At 53.0% G+C, this 20,621-nt stretch overlaps 1 protein-coding gene across 1 annotated transcript in view; it reads right to left on the bottom strand.

The window, feature by feature from the left end:
* The window catches only part of LGI1 (leucine rich glioma inactivated 1), a 57,994-nt gene extending 45,346 nt beyond the window's left edge, over positions 1-12,648 (bottom strand). The window contains exons 1-5 of the mRNA XM_038764445.1: positions 12,641-12,648; positions 12,168-12,461; positions 11,199-11,270; positions 5,342-5,413; positions 5,171-5,242 (exon numbers count right to left, since the gene is read on the bottom strand). Of these exons, the coding sequence (XP_038620373.1) occupies positions 5,171-5,242; positions 5,342-5,413; positions 11,199-11,270; positions 12,168-12,461; positions 12,641-12,648 (518 nt within the window). The remainder of the gene's footprint in view (positions 1-5,170; positions 5,243-5,341; positions 5,414-11,198; positions 11,271-12,167; positions 12,462-12,640) is intronic.
* Positions 12,649-20,621: the final 7,973 nt, after the last annotated feature.

The following is a 20,621-nucleotide window of genomic DNA, read 5'->3' on the forward strand; positions in this document are numbered from 1 at the left end:
AACCTGATCGCCTTGTATCCCCCCCAACGCTTAGAATGGCGCTTTCCACATAGTAAGTGCTTAATAAATGTCATCATCATTATTATTATTATTATTACCCCCCTTCCATCCACCCCTGACCAAAACCACATCAGGGCTGGGGCTGGGGCGAGACTTGGGCTGGGGCTGGGCTGGGATGGAGGTTGGTTTGGGCCTGGGATAGGGGGGTGGCACTTGGGCTGGGACCACCCAGCTCCACGGCATCAGCCGAGAGGGTCACATTAACGCACCCAGACGCCAAGCAGAGAAATAGAAATTCTTCTGGCTGGATTTCCTGCCCAGACCCTCTCCGAGCCCAGGCGGGAAAGCCACCAGAGAGCTAAGGGTGCGAAAAAGCACCAGGCATGGGGGGCCGATTTCACTTCCTTCTTGGACTGACCCTAGAGTCCCAGCAGGATAGGGATTCATTCATTCATTCATTCAATCGTATTTATTGAGCGCTTACTGTGTGCCGAACACTGTACTAAGCGCTTGGGAAGTACAAGTTGGCAACATATAGAGAGGGATAGGTGGAGCTAGGGGACAGCAGCGACTGTGGTCTGGCAGAAGCCACGACGCCAGGCCGGACTCCAGGCCTGGCTCTATCAGGCTCTATTAGAGAAGCAGCGGGGCTCAATGGAAAGAGCCCGGGCTTTGGAGTCAGAGATCACGGGTTCGAACCCCGGCCCCACCACGTGTCTGCTGTGTGACCTTGGGCAAGTCACTTAACTTCTCGGAGCCTCAGTTGCCTCATCTGTAAAATGGGCATGAAGACTGTGAGCCCCCCGTGGGACCACCTGAGATCACCTTGTAACCTCCCCAGTGCTTAGAACAGTGCTTTGCACATAGTAAGCACTTAACAAATGCCATCATTATTATTATTATGGGTTCAAACCCCAGCTCCGCCAATCGTCAGCTGTGTGACTTTGGGCAAATCGCTTCACTTCTCTGTGCTTCAGTTACCTGATCTGGAAAATGGGCATGAAGACTGTGATCCCGAGGTGGGACAACCTGATCACCTTGTAACCTCCCCAGCGCTTAGAACATAGTATGTGCTTAACAAATGCCATCATTATTACTATTATTATTATTATTATCATCAGGGCAGGGCTGGCTTAGCCCCAAGGTGGCATAAAAGGCTCCAGCCCTGTGGGTACAAAGTAATCGGACAGAGAGTGGGTCAGTGAACCCTTAGAACAGTGCTTTGAACATAGTAAGCACTTAAATGCCATCATTATCAGCGCTTAGAACAGTGCTTTGCATGTAGCAAGTGCTTAATAAATGCCATTATTATTATTACTATTATTATTATTATTATACCTGCATCCCCTCCCCAGGAGGCAGAGAAGAGTGAGCTAGGGAAGTTGGGGGCGGGGGGACGGGCAGGACTTTTTCTTCCTCTTCACTCCCTACTCATTCTCCCACCCCCAGCAAAGTCTTTAATAATAATAATAATAATAATGTCGGTATTCGTTAAGCGCTTACTATGTTCCATGCACCATTCTAAGCCCTGGGGGAGATACGAGGTCGTCAGGTTGTCCCACGGGGGGCTCACGGTTTTAATCCTCATTTTCCAGATGAGGAAACTGAGGCCCAGAGAAGGGAAGTGACTTGCCCAGCCGGGATGGGAACCCACAACCTCTGACTCCCAAGCCCGGGCTCCTTCCGCTGAGCCCCCCTCCCATCCCTACGGCACTTATGCACACATCTGGAATTTATTTATTTATATTAACTCAACTATCATCTCTACGCTGATGACACCCAGATCTCCATCTCTGCCCCTGCTCTCTCCCCCTCTCTCCAGGCTCGCATCTCCTCCTGCCTTCAGGACATCTCCATCTGGATGTCTGCCCACCACCTAAAGCTCAACATGTCGAAGACTGAACTCCTTGTCTTCCCTCCCAAACCTTGTCCTCTCCCTGACTTTCCCATCTCTGTTGACGGCACTACCATCCTTCCCGTCTCACAAGCCCGCAACCTTGGTGTCATCCTCGACTCCGCTCTCTCATTCACCCCTCACATCCAAGCCGTCACCAAAACCTGCCGGTCTCAGCTCCGCAACGTTGCCAAGATCCGCCCTTTCCTCTCCATCCATACCGCTACCCTGCTCATTCACGCTCTCATCCTATCCCGTCTGGACTACTGCATCAGCCTTCTCTCTGATCTCCCATCCTCGTGTCTCTCTCCACTTCAATCTATACTTCATGCTGCTTTCCGGATTATCTTTGTCCAGAAACGCTCTGGGCATGTTACTCCCCTTCTCAAAAACCTCCGGTGGCTACCAATCAATCTGTGCATCAGGCAGAAACTCCTCACCCTGGGCTTCAAGGCTGTCCATCACCTCGCCCCCTCCTACCTCACCTCCCTTCTCTCCTTCTCCGGCCCAGCCCGCACCCTCCACTCCTCTGCCGCTAACCTCCTCACTGGGCCTCGTTCTCGCCTGTCCCGCCATCGACCCCCGGCCCACATCATCCCCCGGGCCCGGAATGCCCTCCCTCTGCCCATCCACCAAGCTCGCTCTCTTCCTCCCTTCAAGGCCCTACTGAGAGCTCACCTCCTCCAGGAGGCCTTCCCAGACTGAGCCCCTTCCTTCCTCTCCCCCTCATCCCCCTCTCCATCCCCCCATCTTACCTCCTTCCCTTCCCCACAGCACCTGTATATATGTACATATGTTTGTACATATTTATGACTCTATTTATTTATTTATACATATCTATTCTGTTTATTTTATTTTGTTAGTATGTTTGGTTTTGTTCTCTGTCTCCCCCTTTTAGACTGTGAGCCCACTGTTGGGTAGGGACTGTCTCTATATGTTGCCAATTTGTACTTCCCAAGCGCTTAGTACAGTGCTCTGCACATAGTAAGCGCTCAATAAATACGATTGATGATGATGATGATTAACGCCTGTCTCCCGCTCTAGACTGTAAACTCACTGTGGGCAGGGGATGCGTCAGTTCATTGTTATATTGTACAGTGCTTAGTACAGTGCTCTGCACACAGTAAGAGCTAAATAAATGATTGAATGAATGAAGAAATGAATGAATGAATAAGGCCTCCAAACCTCGGGAAGACAGATAGACACTGGAGCAGATCTGTGGCTAGGAATTCATTCATTAATTCATTCAATCGTATTTATTGAGCGCTTACTGTGTGCAGAGCGCTGGACTAAGCGCTTGAGAAGTCCAAGTCGGCAACTGAGACGGTCCCTACCCGACAACGGGCTCACAGTCTAGAAAGGGGAGATGGACAACAAAACAAAACATGTGGATGGGTGTCAAGTCATCACAATGAATAGAATTAAAATTCTATTCACATTATTAACAAAATAAATAGAATAGTAAATATGTACAAGTAAAATAGAGTAATAAATCTGTACAAATATATATCTATTCTATTTATTTTATTTTGTTAATATGTTTGGTTTTGCTCTCTGTCTCCACCTTCTAGACTGTGAGCCCACTGTTGGGTAGGGACCGTCTCTAGATGTTGCCAACTTGGACTTCCCAAGCACTTAGTACAGTGCTCTGCACACAGTAAGCGCTCAATAAATACGATTGATTCATTTATTGATTGATATGTAAGTGCTGTGGGGAGGGGAAGGAGATATGGGGTGGGGGGGATGGGGAGGAGGAGAGGGAAAAGGAAGCACGGTGGGACTTGGACCATAAGGAAATGGAAATTCTTCCCCTCTAGCTACAGCTCCCTGCTGAGATTAATTGTAGTTTGTGTATCCTTGTGTTTTACACTGTTTTAGTGTTTTATTGTTTCATGGCTCCTGATGTGCCTGTCTTTCCACTTATACTCTTAGGCTGGGAGCCCATCTGAGGTACAGGGACTGTGTCTAATTCCCACCTGTATATTTTTTCTCAGGGAACAGTGTTTGCACACAATAAGCATTTACTATTAAGCAGCGTGGCTCAGTGGAAAGAGCCCGGGCTTTGGAGTCAGAGGTTATGGGTTCAAATCCCAGCTCTGCCTACTGCCAGCTGTGTGACTTTGGGCAAGTCACTTCACTTTTCTGTGCCTCAGTTACCTCATCTGTAAAATGGGGATTAAGACTGTGAGCCCCCCGTGGGACAAACTGATCACCTTGTAAGCTCCCCAGTGCTTAGAACAGTGCTTGGCACATAGTAAGCGCTTAATAAATTCTATCATTATTATTACTACTACTACTATGGTCATGGGTTTGAATCCTAGCTCCACCACTTGTCAGCTGTGTGACTTTGGGCAAGTCAGTTCACTTCTCTGTGCCTCAGTTCCCTCGTCTGTAAAATGGGGATTAAGACTGTGAGCCCCATATGGGACAACCTTGATTACCTTGTATTCCCCCCAGCGCTTAGAACAGTGCTTGGCACATAGTAAGCGCTTAATAAATACCAACATTACTATTATTATTATTACTACTACTACAGAAGCAGCGAGGCTCGGTGGAAAGAGCCCGGGCTTTGGAGTCAGAGGTCACGGGTTCAAATCCCGGCTCCGCCGACTGTCAGCTGTGTGACTTTGGGCAAGTCACTTCACTTCTCTGGGCCTCAGTTACCTCATCTTTAAAATGGGGGATTAAGACTGTGAGCCCCCCGTGGGACAACCTGATCACCTTGTAACCTCCCCAGCGCTTAGAGCAGTGCTTTGCACATAGTAAGCGCTTAATAAATGCCATTATTATTATTATTATTACTACTACTACCTGTCCCCAGAGGAATCCCCACTCCCTGAATCACCCTGCCTTCCTGGGGGCAGGAAGGGGAGTGGTGAGCCCAGGCCCGGGCCAAGGCGCTGCCCCCTCCTCCCCTCCTGGGGTATTTGGCCTGGATACCTTCCCAAACTGGCCAACCAGCCCCTAGCTTGCTTGTGGCCCCAATCCAGGCTTTCTGAGCCTCTTTCAGTGTCCTAGCATCCTGTGGGGGCCGGGATGGGAGCATCTGGGCACCATCAGTTTCCCACTTCTATCTGGGGTTTCTGAATCCAGGACTCTCCTTTTGGGATCTGACCCCAGGACAATGAAGCTCGGCACTATTTAGCAGCCAATTCCCACTGGAGTAATTACACTCAGCTCAAATTTCCAAACACCTCTGCAGGAGGTTTTCAAACTGAAACGGACAGTACCGTCAGCCCACAAACACAAGAAACGATATGCAGCTGTTGTACTTACAGGTGAATTAAAGATTTCAGTCCCCGAAAAGTGTGTTTTGAAATTGACTTGATATTGTTGTTTTCTATGAACCTGCAACAGGTCAGAAAAATGTCTCTGTAAAAACAATTTCAGCAACTCGAAGCGCTTATACTCGATAGATCGGATGAGTACATGAACGGGTTCACTCACAAGTACTCTAGATGAGGAAGCCCCATGAAAGCATCATCACTGATAACATCGAAAGAGTTTGATGTGAACAACCTGCACAAAGGAAAAAAACACAAAATCAAATGGTTACCTGGCCAGATAACCATCCTTTCTGCTCCTGAGTGCTACAGACCTGTCATCTACCTCCTCCCCCGCCGCCATTGTCGCTCTCTCCAGAGCATTTATTCATCTAATTCCCGTAGCCTGGGGCGTAATAGCTAAAAAACGCCTTCCTAGAGAGATGCCGTGCAGTTTCTCAAGTTTAACACCCTCTCAGAAACATTCACAGGGTGACCACTCAGTTTCTACTAGGCACACTTCTCCCAATCAATCAATCCATCGGTTGATCTATCGATGGTATTTATTGAGCGCTATGTCCCCGGCACTGTACAGAGCACTTGGGTGAGTAAAATACTTGGTAGATGTGATCGAGGCTACAGTCACGTCCCCTCCCTGGGCTTATCCAAGGGACAACTCTCTCCCTGGCCCTGTCTCCTTCCCCAGCCCACTGGCTCCCACCGAGCTCCTTGGCAGGCAGTCGGCCCCCGGCCCCCAGGGAACTCTGCGGAAGCCATTTGCTGGCGGAGTCACCCAGCCTTCCCTGGGCTTCCCCTCTAAAGGTTGGGGAAGAGTCAGATTAACTCCATGGAGACTGCTTGGCTGGGCGGAAAACCATGGATGTTTTCAGGACCTCAAAGATTTGGGTGAACGAAGTCCCTGGGAGGGAGGCAGAGGACGCCACCCTGGGCTCACGGCCGGTCGGCGAGGGCCGCGGGCATGCAGGAGGAAGCTCGGCAGTCCCTGCCCAAGAAAGGGAACCTTGACATTGCACGGGGAGGGTGGTGGATCCCGTTTCTTTGGACTCTCCCCGGCCTTCCACTTCCCACGTGGATGGGCTGGGTTTAGCAGGTGTGAGCGGCATGCCCCCGGACGTTTCCCATTTACCGTCGAGTCACTTGGCCTCGGTTTCACAGAAACGGATTCCCCTTCCTCCTGGCCTGGGGCTCCAGAGGGGGAATGGGCAGATCCGGGGGCGGGGGTCGTGGGGCCAGAGGTGTCCCCACACCAGGCCCCGCCGGACCATCCGTCCAGGAGCCCGGGAGCCCAGGAGCTCAGCAGGGATGGGGAACCACAGAACCCCAGAGCATCACAGGCACTTAACTTCTCTGAACTTAACTTCTCTGAGCCTGTTACCTCAACTGTAAGACTGTGAGCCCACGGGACAACCTGATCACCTTATATCCCCCCCAACGCTTAGAACAGTGCTTCGCACATAGTAAGCGCTATGGCATAGTAACAAATGCCATTGTTATTATTATTGTGTTTTTTCCCAACTGCTTAGTACAGTGCTGTGCACATAGCACTTAATAAATAAGATTGGATGAATAAAATGGGGATGAAGACTGTAAGTCCCATATGGGACACGGATTGTGTCCATCCTTGAGTCTACCCCAGCAATCAGTATGGTTGCACAAGGTAAGTGCTTAACAGAGCATGGCTCAGTGGAAAGAGCCTGAGCTTGGGAGTCAGAGGTCGTGGGTTCTAATTCTGACCCCGCCACTTGTCAGCTGTGTCACTTTGGGCAAGTCACTTCACTAGAGAAGCAGCGTGGCTCAGTGGAAAGAACCCGGGCTTTGGAGTCAGAGTTCATGGGTTCAAATCCCTGCTCCGCCAACTGTCAGCTGTGTGACTTTGGGCAAGTCACTTAACTTCTCTGTGCCTCAGTTACCTCATCTGGAAAATGGGGATTAAGACTGTGAGCCCCCCGTGGGACAACCTGATCACCTTGTAATCTCCCCAGCACTTAGAACAGTGCTTTGCACATAGTAGGCGCTTAATAAATGCCATCATTATTATTATTATTATTATTATTATTCTCCGGGCCTCAGTTCCCTCATCTGTAAAATGAGGATTGTGGACGTGGGACAACCTGATGACCTCATATCTCCCCCAGCACTTAGAGGAGTGCTTGGCACAAAGTAAGCGCTTAATAAATGCCATTTAAAAAGACAAATGACACAAAAAACCCATCCACGGGCTTGTCCGGGCTCCTTTCCTTCCCCACAGCGCCTGTATATATGTACATATGTTTGTACATATTTATTACTCTATTTATTTATTTATTTTACTTGTACATATTCTAGTTATTTTATTTTGTTCATATGTTTCGTTTTGTTCTCTGTCTCCCCCTTCTAGACTGTGAGCCCACTGTTGGGTAGGGACCATCTCTATGTGTTGCCAACTTGTACTTCCCAAGCGCTTAGTACAGTGCTCCGCACACAGTAAGCGCTCAATAAATACGATTGAACGAATGAATGAATGAATGAATGCATGAATGAATGAATCACAGACGCCTGGGCATCCAGGAGGGAGCTAGACACTTTCTGCAGAGCTCTTCCCTACGAGTGGCGTGGCGTGCTGGGAAAGCGAGCGGCCCTTTTCGGGACCAGCTGACTCCCTGAGGGGTCGGTGGCCCCACCCTGGAGCTGCCCTAGGCCGAAGCTCAGTTAGGTGATGATGCCGATGGTGAAGAAGATCATGAAAACGCTTTGAGGGCTGCCAGGGACGTAAGAGTCTGGACAGAGACCGCCCCGCCTGGGGGATTCCCGGAGACTGGACCTCAGGAGTCCTCCTGCTCCCTCCCCCAGAGGACGCAGGTGGCCAGCAGCCCGAGGGCTTCAAGTGGGGCAACGTGAAGGGCGTGAAGGGCGCAGACCACCCTCTCGCTGAGCAGTCGGCCCAACTCTTGGGTGGTCCTCTATGCAGGTTGCGTGGGGCCACGGTGAGGGAGAGAGGCAGCGGCCGCAGGCCGGAGGGGCCGAAAGCGGAATCCGGGGCCCGGATCGGGCTGATCCCGGTGACGCCGGGGATGACTCGCCTGTCCCCAGACGTCAATCCCGCTCGGAGAACTGCCCGGGCCCCAGGATGGTGGCAGCCCAAGAAAGCTCTCAGAGGAAAAGCGAGTCACCCTCCCCACGGTCCAAACTTGCCCGTGGTGGAGGCGGGGGAAAGGGGGCAATCGTCTCTTTCCCGCGGCCAGGAGCCAGAGCCCCCAGATCCAGAAGGGAGACTTGAGCACAAGCGATTTCAGTTGGAATCCCTGGCTTGCCATACTGGCCACTTCCCACCCTCACCCATTATCCGGGACAGCCCGTCCAGCCCAGCGCTGGGGCCACGGGGCCGCCTCGGTAAACCTCATCTTTCCAAACCCACACGTCTTTTGGGGAAACACAAATGGGCCATCCTGATGGGTGGCATACGTTTTCCAAACCCGAGTTTCCGGCTCCGTCTCTAACACGCTGATCAGGGAAAGTCTGTGGAGAGAAATCAGTGGCATCGGCCCTGACCCTTTGAACTCATCTTCCGCAGAGAGAACCCGGGCCCCACGACTGACAGACTGACGTCCTTGGGACAACCGAGTATCGTCCCCCTGCTTCTTGGGAAAAGAATGAAAGAAAATGATCTGCTTTCCCAAATCCCCGGCTTCAGGGGAAGGCGAGAGGGATGCTTGTGAACGCTGAAGGCGTAGCACAGTAGTAGACAGTCCCTGGACAGATCTGACGTTTCTGTTGCCAGGAGTCAAGGCCTGGGCTCCCTGCCAGCTGGACACCAGGAAGTTCCTGTCCCAGGCAGTTTTGGGTGTTTCCGCTCTTTCCCCTGACTTGCCAGCCGTCTAGAAGCGAGACGCCCAACCTTCCGCAAGCCCACCCCACTTCCTCCACCCCTCCCCTAAAGCCAGCTTCAGTTCTGCTCTGGCACTAGCCCTCCCACACCCCCGAGGGGGCTGGGAGAGGGGCCGGTTGGTGTCGGGAAGTGGAATCCGCTCTCCCTCTCCTGAGTCCTGAATCTCCTCTTGGGGGTCCGATCCACGCCGGGCCCGGGCGTGGTGGGGGACGGCAGATGGGGGTTGGTCGGAGAGCACGGGGAGGAGGGAGCTCAGTCGCTGCAAGCAGATCCTGCTTTGCCGGGCTGACCTGGTTATTTCTGGGCCTGGACCGTGGGTTTTTCTTCCCTGTCGGGATGCCGAGCCGCAGAGTTACGCAAAAGAGAGCAAAACCCAAATCTTTACGGTTCCAGTTGGCCCACCGATGGATCGATTGCTTGAGATACAGTTTGAAAGCTGGCGGGCCTCAGCCCTGAGAGTCATTCCTCCTTTGCAGCCCCGAATTCTCCCCGGAGTCCGTCCAGCTCACCCATTAGGAGAGTTTCCAGACTAATGCGAGCTGGCAGGCCTCTGCCCAGAGTCTCTCTCCATTACAGTTTCTTGCTCTTCTCTCCTGTCGAGGCCGGACCCCAGGGTGACTCCGGCTTAGAGAGAAAGGCACAACTGATGGGAACAACGCAGTACTCCATACTTGAGTCACTCCAGAATCCTGCTCTCCGCCGGGAAAACGAAGGTCATCTCAAACCTTGGGTCTCCACCGCGTCCTCTCAGGTTCGGCCCGAAGGGAATCTGCAGGAAGACGTGTTTGCCGAGACAGACCTTTCCACCTCGAGTCCCGGGTGGAAATCTTTCTGTCCATTATCAGGGTTTGGACTTCGCCCAAGAAATGCAATGATTCTAATACGACCATGATTTGTAGCGACTGATCTCTCTCTCTCTCTTCCCTTTCCAGCGGCCCACTGAATGGGTTCATTCTCCAGCACAAGTTGATGGCTTTGACCTCTCCTCTGTGAGGCCTCTCCCCCTGGTGCAGCAGAGCGAACCGGGACCATGGGTCTCGGTCAGTCGCTCCAACTGCCCCAGAAATGCCAGAACGTCTGAGAGGAATTTTGGCCCCGAGATGAAGACGTCGGCGTGTCGGAGCGAAGCCTCCTTCCCCCTTTCCGCTCGGGCTACTTCTCGGGACTGCAGAGGGGCGGGCGGGCTCTCGATCTGAGCCCCTCACCGCTCCCGGGCTCTGACCTGGCACTCCCCCTGGACGGGGGAGTCTCGAGCCCCGTCCCGCTCCGGCCTGCCCACGGTTCGGGAGAACGTGGGCTGAACTGCAGTCCCCGGGAGCCCGCTGGGTTTCCATGGGAACTTGGGCTATTTAAAACCACGGAACATGGCTTCCTCTGGGTGTCACCCGGCGAATCCCATCTCGAACGAAGGGTGGGCGATATCTATCCATCAGGAACCTCCTCGCCCATCGGGCGGAGAAATGTGGTGGGGCATGACCCCGCGGCTCCCGGAAGCCCTCCCTTCCGATGTCCTGAGGGCTGTGGAATGGCAGGGCTGGACTCTTGTCTCCTTGGACTTCCCAGGGGAACCTTGCTCTGGGGAGTTAGGGGAGCCCGTGGGGCGCCCGCTCTCCAATCCTTGTCACCCCCGGACCTCTCTCTGAGCCAGGTGCCGCGGCCTGGTCTCTTCCACTCCCTGAGGAATCCAGGCTGGCCCCGAGGACACCTAAGGCTCGGGGTGGAGAGCGGGTCTCCCCGTGGCTCAATCCGGGGCGCAGTCGGCCACATGCCGGTTGGCGGGCTAGGCCTTGGAGAGTTGGGAAAGGGTCTGGATTTGTCTAGTCGCGGGTTCGGGGCCCCCGCCGCTGACGGTTCGACTGAGGAAGGGGGTCTCCCTTGCCCCCTCAGACAGGGTACCTCCCCCCCCACACCTCTCTACCCTACATCTCCCGGCCTCACACCTAGGGAATCCCTGGCAGGGAGGCCCAAAGAGCTTTTCGGACAGAACCCAGCCAGCTCTTCCCATTCTGGCCTGGATAGGAGACGGGCAAGGGGGTCCTCTTCTGACCCCCCCCCCCCCGCCTCCCCCCCGGCATCCCCCTGCCCCTGCCCGCAGGACAACAAAAACCCGCGCCGCAAGACCGAAGCCACCGTGATCGATATAAATATTTCTCACAGGAGCTGCAGAGACGGGGTGAGGGAGAAGCTCCCTTCCGGGATCCCGGTGAAACCGCACCGCACAAAGGAGCTGAAAGAGAAATCCCCCCCTCCGTTAACCCCGGCCGGGCCGGCGCTGATGCTCCCCGCATCACGATGTTCCCCACATCCCCGCGGCAGCCCCAACTCTCCCGGACCCCGGGTACCCGCTCCCCGCCGGTCCCCGCCGTGACCTAGCTGCCCACCCCCATCTGGTCCCCCTCACCCTGTGCCCTGCATGTCCACCCCCCTCTGGTCCCCCCCATCCTGTGCCCAGGATGCCCCCCTCCTCCCTCTGGTCCCCCCCCGACCCTGTACCCTGGATGTCCTCCTCCTCCCTCTGGTCCCCCCCACCCTGTGCCCAGGCTGCCCTCCTCCTCCCTCTGGTCCCCCCCACCCTGTGTCCTGGATGTCCACCCCCCTCTGGTCCCCCCCATCCTGTGCCCAGCATGCCCACCCCACTCTGGTCCCCCCACCCTGTGCTCAGGCTACCCTCCTCCTCCCTCTGGTCCCCCCCCCCCCGTGTGCCCAGGCTGCCCCCCTCCTCCCTCTGGTCCCCCCCACCCTGTGCCCTGGATGCCCACCCAACTCTGCTCCCCCCCCAGTGTTGCCCTCCCCCTCTGGTCGCCCCACCCTGTGCCCTGGATGCCCCTCTAGTCCCCCCTCTCTGGATGCCCACCCCCCTCTGGTCCCCCCCCACCCTGTGCCCAGGCTGCCCTCCCTCTCTGGTCCTGCTGTTCCCAGGCTGCCCTCCCTCTCTGATCCCCTCCACCCTGTGCCCTGGATGCCCCTCTGGTCCCCCCCACTCTGGATGCCCACCCCCCTCTGCCTCCCCCCCACCCTGTGCCCAGGCTGCCCTCCCCCCTCTGGTACTGCTGTGCCAAGGCTGCCCACCCCCTCTGGTCCCCCCCCCGCCCCCGGCCCGGTGCCCGCGGTCCTTAGCGCTTACAGGGAGATGACCCCGGGGGGCACGGAGCGGGGGATGGTCCTGGCGTTCTCGCAGAGGGCGTTGTCCCGGGTGCAGGTGCACCAGGCGGGGCACTTGGGCTTGGCGGCCCTCTTGCCCTCGGCCGGGGGCAGCGGGAGGAGGAGGGGGAGGAGGAGGAGGACGGGGAGGAGGGGGACGGGGAGGAGGAGGCGGCCCCCCGGGCCCCCTTGCCGCCCCATCCGTCGGCCCCCAGGCTGCGCGGCCCGCTGGGCGGTGCGGTGCGGTGCGGTGCCCAGCCTGCGGCCCGCCGCCCGGCTGCCCAGCGCGGGGAGGGCGGCCGGGCAGGGGCACGGGCAGGGGCGGGGCCGCGGACGGGCCCGGACGCCCGCCCGCCCCCTCCTCCGCCCCGCCCCCCCCGGACCCCCCGCACCCCCCGCACCCCCGGCCCCAGCCTCGGGAGACGCGGGGCGGCCGCCGGCCCGCAGCGCGATTACCATCGCATGCCGTAGCCGTCTCCTGCTACTACCGCCAAGGAGGACGATGCTGCCTGGGGGAGATACCGGGTCTGACGGTGGCCTTTGCTAAGCGCTTACTATGTGCAAAGCGCTGACAGTGGTATTTGTTAAGCGCTTACTATGTGCCGAGCACTGATGATGGCATTTGTTAAGCGCTTACTGTGTGCCGAGCTCTGTTCTCAGCCTGGGGGAGATACAAGGTGGGATGATGGTCTTTGCTGCGCGCTTACTGTCTCCAAAGCACTGAGAGTGGTATTTGCTTAGCGCTTACTATGTGCCGAGCACTGATGATGGCATTTGTTAAGCGCTTACTGTGTGCCGAGCTCTCTTCTCAGCCTGGGGGAGATACAAGGTCTGATGATGGTATTTGTTAAGCGCTTACTATGTGCAAAGCACTGATGATGGTATTTGTTAATCGCTTATTATATGCTGAGCACTGATGATGGTATTTGTTAACCGCATATTATGTGCCGAGCACTGGTCTCAGCGCTGGGGGAGATACAAGGTGTGATGATGGTGTTTGTTAAGCGCTTACTGGGTGCCGAGCTTTCTTCTCAGCCTGGGGGAGATACAAGGTCTGATGATGGTATTTGTTAAGCGCTTACTATGTGCAAAGCACTGATGATGGTGTTTGTTAACCGCTTATTATGTGCTGAGCACTGATGATGGTATTTGTTAACCGCTTATTATGTGCCGAGCACTGGTCTCAGCGCTGGGGGAGATACAAGGTGTGATGGTGGTGTTTGTTAAGCGCTTACTATGTGCCGAGCACCGTTCTCAGCGCTGGGGGAGAGACAAGGTGTGATGATAATCATAAAGATGACATTTGCTAAGCGCTTACTATGTGCAAAGCACTGATGATGGTATTTGTTAAGCGCTTACTATGTGCCGAGCTCTCTTCTCAGCCTGGGGGAGATACAAGGTGGGATGATGGCCTTTGCTACGCGCTTACTGTCTCCAAAGCACTGAGAGTGGTATTTGTTAAGCGCTTACTATGTGCAGAGCACTGATGATGGCATTTGTTAAGCGCTTACTATGTGCCGAGCTCTGTTCTCAGCCTGGGGGAGATACAAGGTCTGATGATGGTATTTTTTAAGCGCTTACTATGTGCAAAGCACTGATGATGGTATTTGTTAAGCGCTTACTGTGTGCCGAGCTCTGTTCTCAGCCTGGGGGAGATACAAGTTCTGATGATGGTATTTGTTAAGCGCTTACTATGTGCAAAGCACTGATGATGGTATTTGTTAACCACTTATTATGAGCTGAGCACTGGTCTCAGCGCTGGGGGAGATAGAAGGTCTGATGATGGTATTTGTTAAGCGCTTACTATGTGCTGAGCTCTGCTCTCAGCCTGGGGGAGATACAGGGTGGGATGATGGCCTTTGCTAAGCGCTTACTGTCTGCAAAGCACTGAGAGTGGTATTTGTTAAGCGCTTACTATGTGCAGAGCACTGATGATGGTATGTGTTAAGCGCTGACTGTGTGCCGAGATCTGTTCTCAGCGCTGGGGGAGATACAAGGTCTGATGATGGTGTTTGTTAAGCGCTTACTTTGTGCCGAGCTCTGTTCTCAGCGCTGGGGGAGATACAAGGTCTGATGATGGTGTTTGTTAAGCGCTTACTATGTCCCGAGCTCTCTTCTCAGCACTGGGGGATATACAAGGTGTGATGATGATGGCCTTTGCTAAGCGCTTACTATGTGCAAAGCACTGATGATGGTATTTTCTAAGCGCTTAGTATGTGCCGAGTACCGTTCTCAGCGCTGGGGAAGATACAAGGTGTGATGATAATAATGATGGCGTTTGTTAAGTGCTTCCTATGTGCAAAGCACTGATGATGGTATTTGTTACGCACTTACTATGTGCCGAGTACCGTTCTCAGCGCTGGGGGACATACAAGGTGTAGATGATAATAATAATGATGGCATTTGTTAAGCGATTCCTATGTGCAAAGCACTGATGATGGTATTTGTTAAGCGCTTACTATGTGCCAAGCTCAGTTCTAAGCACTGGAGGAGATGCAAAGCACTGATGATGGTATTTGTTAAGCGCTTACTATGTGCCAAGCTCTATTCTAAGCACTGGAGGAGATACAAGGTATGATGATGGTGTTTGCTAAGATCTGGCTCTGTGCCGAGCACTGTTCTCAGCCTGGGGGAGATACCAGGTCTGATGATGGCCTTTGCTAAGCGCTTACTAGGTGCAAAGTACTGATGATGGTATTTGTTAAGCGCTTACTATATGCCGAGCTCTGTTCTCAGCCTGGGGGAGATACAAGGTCTGATGATGGCGTTTGTTAAGCGCTTACTATGTGCCGAGCACCGTTCTATGCCCTGGGGGAGATACAAGGTCTGATGATGGTATCTGTTAACCGCTTATTATGTGCCGAGCACTGGTCTCAGCGCTGTGGGAGATACAAGGTGTGATGATGGCCTATGCTAAGCGCTTACTAGGTGCAAAGCACCAAGAGTGGTATTTGTTACGGGCTTACTGTGTGCCGAGCTCTGTTCTCAGCCTGGGGGAGATACAAGGTCTGATGATGGCGTTTGCTAAGCTCTTACTATGTGTAAAGCACTGATGATGGTATTTGTTAAGCCCCTACTATGTGCCGAGCACTGTTCTCAGCACTGGGGGAGATACAAAGTATGATGATGGTGTCTGTTAAGAGCTTACTGTGTGCTGAGCACCGTTCTCAGCGGTGGGGGAGATACAAGGTCTGATGATGGTGTTTTCTAAGCGCCTACTATGTGCCAAACACTGTTCTCAGCGCTGGGAGAGATACAAGGTCTGATGATGGCCTTTGCTAAGCACTTACAATGTGCAGAGCACTGATGATGGTATTTGCTAAGCGCATACTATGTGCTGAGCACCATTCTAAGCACTGGGGGAGATACAAGGCATGATGATGGTGTCTGTTAAGCGCTTACCATGTGCCCAGCACTGTTCTCGGCGCTGGGGGAGATACAAGGTGTGATGATAGTAATAATGATGGCATTTGTTATGCGCTTACTCGGTGCAAAGCACTGATAGTGGTATTTGTTAAGCGCTTACTATGTGCCGAGCACTGTTCTCAGCGCTGGGGGAGATACAAGGTCTGATGATTGATTGATTGATTGATTGATTGATTGATGACAGACATTAAAATGCATTACAATTAGGGGAAAGGGCAGAGAGTAAGGAAATGGTCTGGGGTGGTGGTGACTGAATGCTTAAAGATCATCATCAATCGTATTTATTGAGCGCTTACTATGTGCAGAGCACTGTACTAAGCGCTTGGGAAGTACAAATTGGCAACATATAGAGACAGTCCCTACCCAACAGTGGGCTCACAGTCTAAAAGGGGGAGACAGAGAACAAAACCAAACATACTAACAAAATAAAATAAATAGAATAGATATGTATAAGTAAAATAAATAAATAAATAAAAAGAGTAATAAATATGTAAAAACATGTATACATATATACAGGTGCTGTGGGGAAGGGAAGGAGGTAAGATGGGGGGATGGAGAGGGGGAACGAGGGGGAGAGGAAGGAAGGGTACTTCGGGGGTACTTCAGGGGTATAGAGGGGAGGGCAAATAAGGTGAGGAATTGAGAACTTTGTCAGGAAAGGCCTTTTGGAGGAGATGGGGGTAATAAATTAGGACTTTGAAAATGAGGAGCATGGTGGTCCCTCAGTTACGAATCAATCAATCAATCGTATTTATTGAGCGCTTACTGTGTGTGGAGCACTATAATAAGCGCTTGGGAAGTACAAGTTGGCAACATATAGAGATGGTCCCTACCCAACGCACAGTCTAGAAGGGGGAGACAGAGAACAAAACCAAACATATTAACAAAATAAAATAAATAGAATAGATATGTACAAGTAAAATAAATAAATGGAGTAATAAGTCCGTACAAACATATCTACAGGTGCTGTGGGGATGGGAAGGAGGTAAGGCGGGGGGGATGGAGAGGGGGAGGAGGGGGAGAATGGGCTAGGTTGTTCATTCACTCATCCAATCGTACTTATTGAATGCTTACTGTGTGCAGAGCACTGTTCCAGACCAGAGCGAGGACTTGGGGGATGGTGGTGAGACAGACAGGACTAAGATGCAATGAGTAGATTGGTGTTAGAGGAATGAATTGAGCCAGCTGGGTTGGTTGTAGGAAATCAGCAAAGTAGGAAATCAGCAAAGTAGGGCTCCCTTCAAAGCCCTACTGAGAGCTCACCTCCTCCAGGAGGCCTTCCCACACTGAGCCCCCTCCTTCCTCTCCCTCTCCTCCCCCTCCCCACCCCCCTGCCTTACCTCCTTCCCCTCCCCACAGCACCTGCATATATGTATATATGTTTGTACGGATTTATTACTCTATTTTATTTGTACATATTTATTCTATTTATTTTATTTTGTTAATATGTTTTGTTTTGTTCTCTGTCTCCCCCTTCTAGGCTGTGAGCCCACTGTTGGGCAGGGACCATCTCTATATGTTGCCAACTTGTACTTCCCAAGCGCTTAGCACAGAGCTCTGAACACAGTAAGCACTCAATAAATAAGATTGAATGAATGATGGTATTTGTTAAGCGCTTACTATGTGCTGAGCAGTGTTCTCAGCGCTGGAGGAGATACAAGGTGATCAGATTGTCCCACGTGGGGCTCACAGACTTCATCCCCATTTTACAGATGAGGTAACTGAGGCCCAGAGAAGCGAAGTGTCTTGCCCCAGGTCACACAGCAGACAAGTGGCGGAGGCAGGATGAGAACTCACGACCTCAAACTCCCGAGCCCGGGCTCTTTCCACTAAGCCACACTGCTTCTAATCAAAACTTGTACTTCCCAAGTGTTTAGTATAGTGCTCTGCATACAGTAAGCGCTCAATAAATACGATTGAATGAATGAACAAATGATGGTATGTGTTAAGCGCTTACTACTAATAATAATGTGGTATTAAGTGCTTACTATGCGCCAAACACTGTTCTAAGCGCTGGGGGGAGATACGAGTTCATCAGGTTGTTCCACGTGGGGCTCACAGTGTTCATCCCCATTTTACAGAGGATGTAACTGAGGCACAGAGAAGTGAAGTGACTTGCCCCAAATCACCCAGCTGATAAGTGGCGGAGGTGGGCTAATAATAATAATAATAATAGTAATAATAATAGTGATGGCATTTATTAAGCACTTACTATGTGCAAAGCACTGTTCTAAGCGCTGGGGAGGTTACAGGGTGATCGGGTTGTCCCACTGGGGGCTCACAGTCTTCATCCCCATTTTACAGAGGAGGTAACTGAGGCCCAGAGAAGTGAAGTGACTTGCCCAGAGTCACACAGCTGACAATTGGCGGAGCTGGGATTTGATTTCTGACTCCAAAGCCCGGGCTCTTTCCACCGAGCCACGCTGCTTCATGCAGTGCATAGTAAGCGCTTAAGGAATACCATCATTATGATCATTATGGGCCACACGTGCTGTTCTAAGCACTGAAAGTAGTTGCCTCCGGCTCGGTACCGGGGGAACCGGGTTGCCACATGGCCAGCAGCGTAACGGGAGAGTCCAGAGCCGGGCCGGCCCCCTGATCATTCCACCCTGCTGACCGGCCCACGGGGGTGGCCACGGCCCCGCTGCAGATGGGGGCCTGGGGGCTTCGCCCGGGCCCACCCTCACACCTCCCGACAACAAGCAGGGCCTCAAGGCCCCTGGCCTCAGTCGGTCCACCTGTAAAATTGACACCCATGCCCATCACCCCCGCCAGCTCTTCCGTACACTCAACTCCCTTCTCAGGCCCCCGGTTCCTCCCCCTCCTCCTTCCCTCACCCCCAACGATCTGGCCTCCTACTTCATTAACAAAATTAAATCCATCAGGTCCGACCTCCCCAAAGTCTCTTCCCCCTTTCTCCATCCCCCCGGCTCTCAACACTCTCTGCTACTCTCCCATCCTTCCCAGCAGTGTCCTCAGAGGAGCTCTCCTCCCTCCTCTCAAGTGCTACTCCGGCCACCTGTGCTTCTGACCCCATTCCCTCTCATCTTATGAAATCTCTCGCTCCATCCCTTCTCCCCTCCTTAACTTCCATCTTCAACCGCTCACTCTCCACTGGTTCCTTCCCCTCTGCCTTCAAACATGCCCATGTCTCTCCCATCCTAAAAAAACCTTCTCTTGACCCCACGTCACCTTCTAGTTATCGCCCCATATCCCTCCTACCATTCCTTTCCAAACTCCTTGAACGAGTTGTCTACACTCGCTGCCTAGAATTCCTCAACAACAACTCTCTCCTCGACCCCCTCCAGTCTGGCTTCCGTCCCCTACATTCCACGGAAACTGCCCTCTCAAAGGTCACCAATGACCTCCTGCTTGCCAAATCCAACGGCTCCTACTCTGTCCTAATCCTCCTCGACCTCTCAGCCGCCTTTGACACTGTGGACCACCCCCTTCTTCTCAACACGCTATCTGACCTTGGCTTCACAGACTCCGTCCTCTCCTGGTTCTCCTCTTACCTCTCCGGTCATTCTTTCTCAGTCTCTATTACAGGCTCCTCCTCCCCCTCCCATCCCCTTACTGTGGGGGTTCCCCAAGGTTCAGTGCTTGGTCTCCTTCTGTTCTCGATCTACACGCACTCCCTTGGTGACCTCATTCGCTCCCACGGCTTCAACTATCATCTCTACGCTGATGACACCCAGATCTACATCTCTGCCCCTGCTCTCTCCCCCTCTCTCCAGGCTCGCATCTCCTCCTGCCTTCAGGACATCTCCATCTGGATGTCTGCCCGCCACCTAAAGCTCAACATGTCGAAGACTGAACTCCTTGTCTTCCCTCCCAAACCTTGCCCTCTCCCTGACTTCCCCATCTCTGTTGACGGCACTACCATCCTTCCCGTCTCACAAGCCCGCAACCTTGGTGTCATCCTCGACTCCGCTCTCTCATTCACCCCTCACATCCAAGCCGTCACCAAAACCTGCTGGTCTCAGCTCCGCAACATTGCCAAGATCCGCCCTTTCCTCTCCATCCCAACCGCTACCCTGCTCATTCAAGCTCTCATCCTATCCCGTCTGGACTACTGCATCAGCCTTCTCTCTGATCTCCCATCCTCGTGTCTCTCTCCACTTCAATCCATACTTCATGCTGCTTCCCGGATTATCTTTGTCCAGAAACACTCTGGGAATATTACTCCCCTCCTCAAAAATCTCCAGTGGCTACCAATCAATCTGTGCATCAGGCAGAAACTCCTCACCCTGGGCTTCAAGGCTGTCCATCACCTCGCCCCCTCCTACCTCACCTCCCTTCTCTCCTTCTACAGCCCAGTCCGCACCCTCCGCTCCTCCACCGCTGATCTCCTCACCGTACCTCGCTCTCGCCTGTCCCGCCATCGACCCCCGGCCCACGTCATCCCCCGGGCCTGGAATGCCCTCCCTCTGCCCATCCGCCAAGCTAGCTCTCTTCCTCCCTTCAAGGCCCTGCTGAGAGCTCACCTCCTCCAGGAGGCCTTCCCAGACTGAGCCCCTTCCTTCCTCTCCCCCTCGTCCCCCTCTCCATCCCCCCCATCTTACCTCCTTCCCTTCCCCACAGCACCTGTATATATGTATATATGTTTGTACATATTTTTTACTCTATTTATTTATTTATTTATTTTATTTGTACATATCTATTCTATTTATTTTATTTTGTTAGTATGTTTGGTTTTGTTCTCTGTCTCCCCCTTTTACACTGTGAGCCCACTGTTGGGTTGGGACTGTCTCTATATGTTGCCAATTTGTACTTCCCAAGCGCTTAGTACAGTGCTCTGCACATGCACATAGTAAGCGGTCAATAAATGCGATTGATGATGATGATGATGATTCATTTATTTAATCTCATATTTATTGAGCGCTTACTGTGTGCAGAGCACTGTACTAAGCGCTTGGGAAGTCCAACTCAGCAACATATAGAGACGGCCCCTATCCGACAACAGGCTCCCAGTCTAGAAATGGGGGCGACAGCCATTTCCGCTTCTGGG

Source organism: Tachyglossus aculeatus, chromosome 22 (assembly GCF_015852505.1).
Source record: "Tachyglossus aculeatus isolate mTacAcu1 chromosome 22, mTacAcu1.pri, whole genome shotgun sequence".
Taxonomy (NCBI): domain Eukaryota; kingdom Metazoa; phylum Chordata; class Mammalia; order Monotremata; family Tachyglossidae; genus Tachyglossus; species Tachyglossus aculeatus.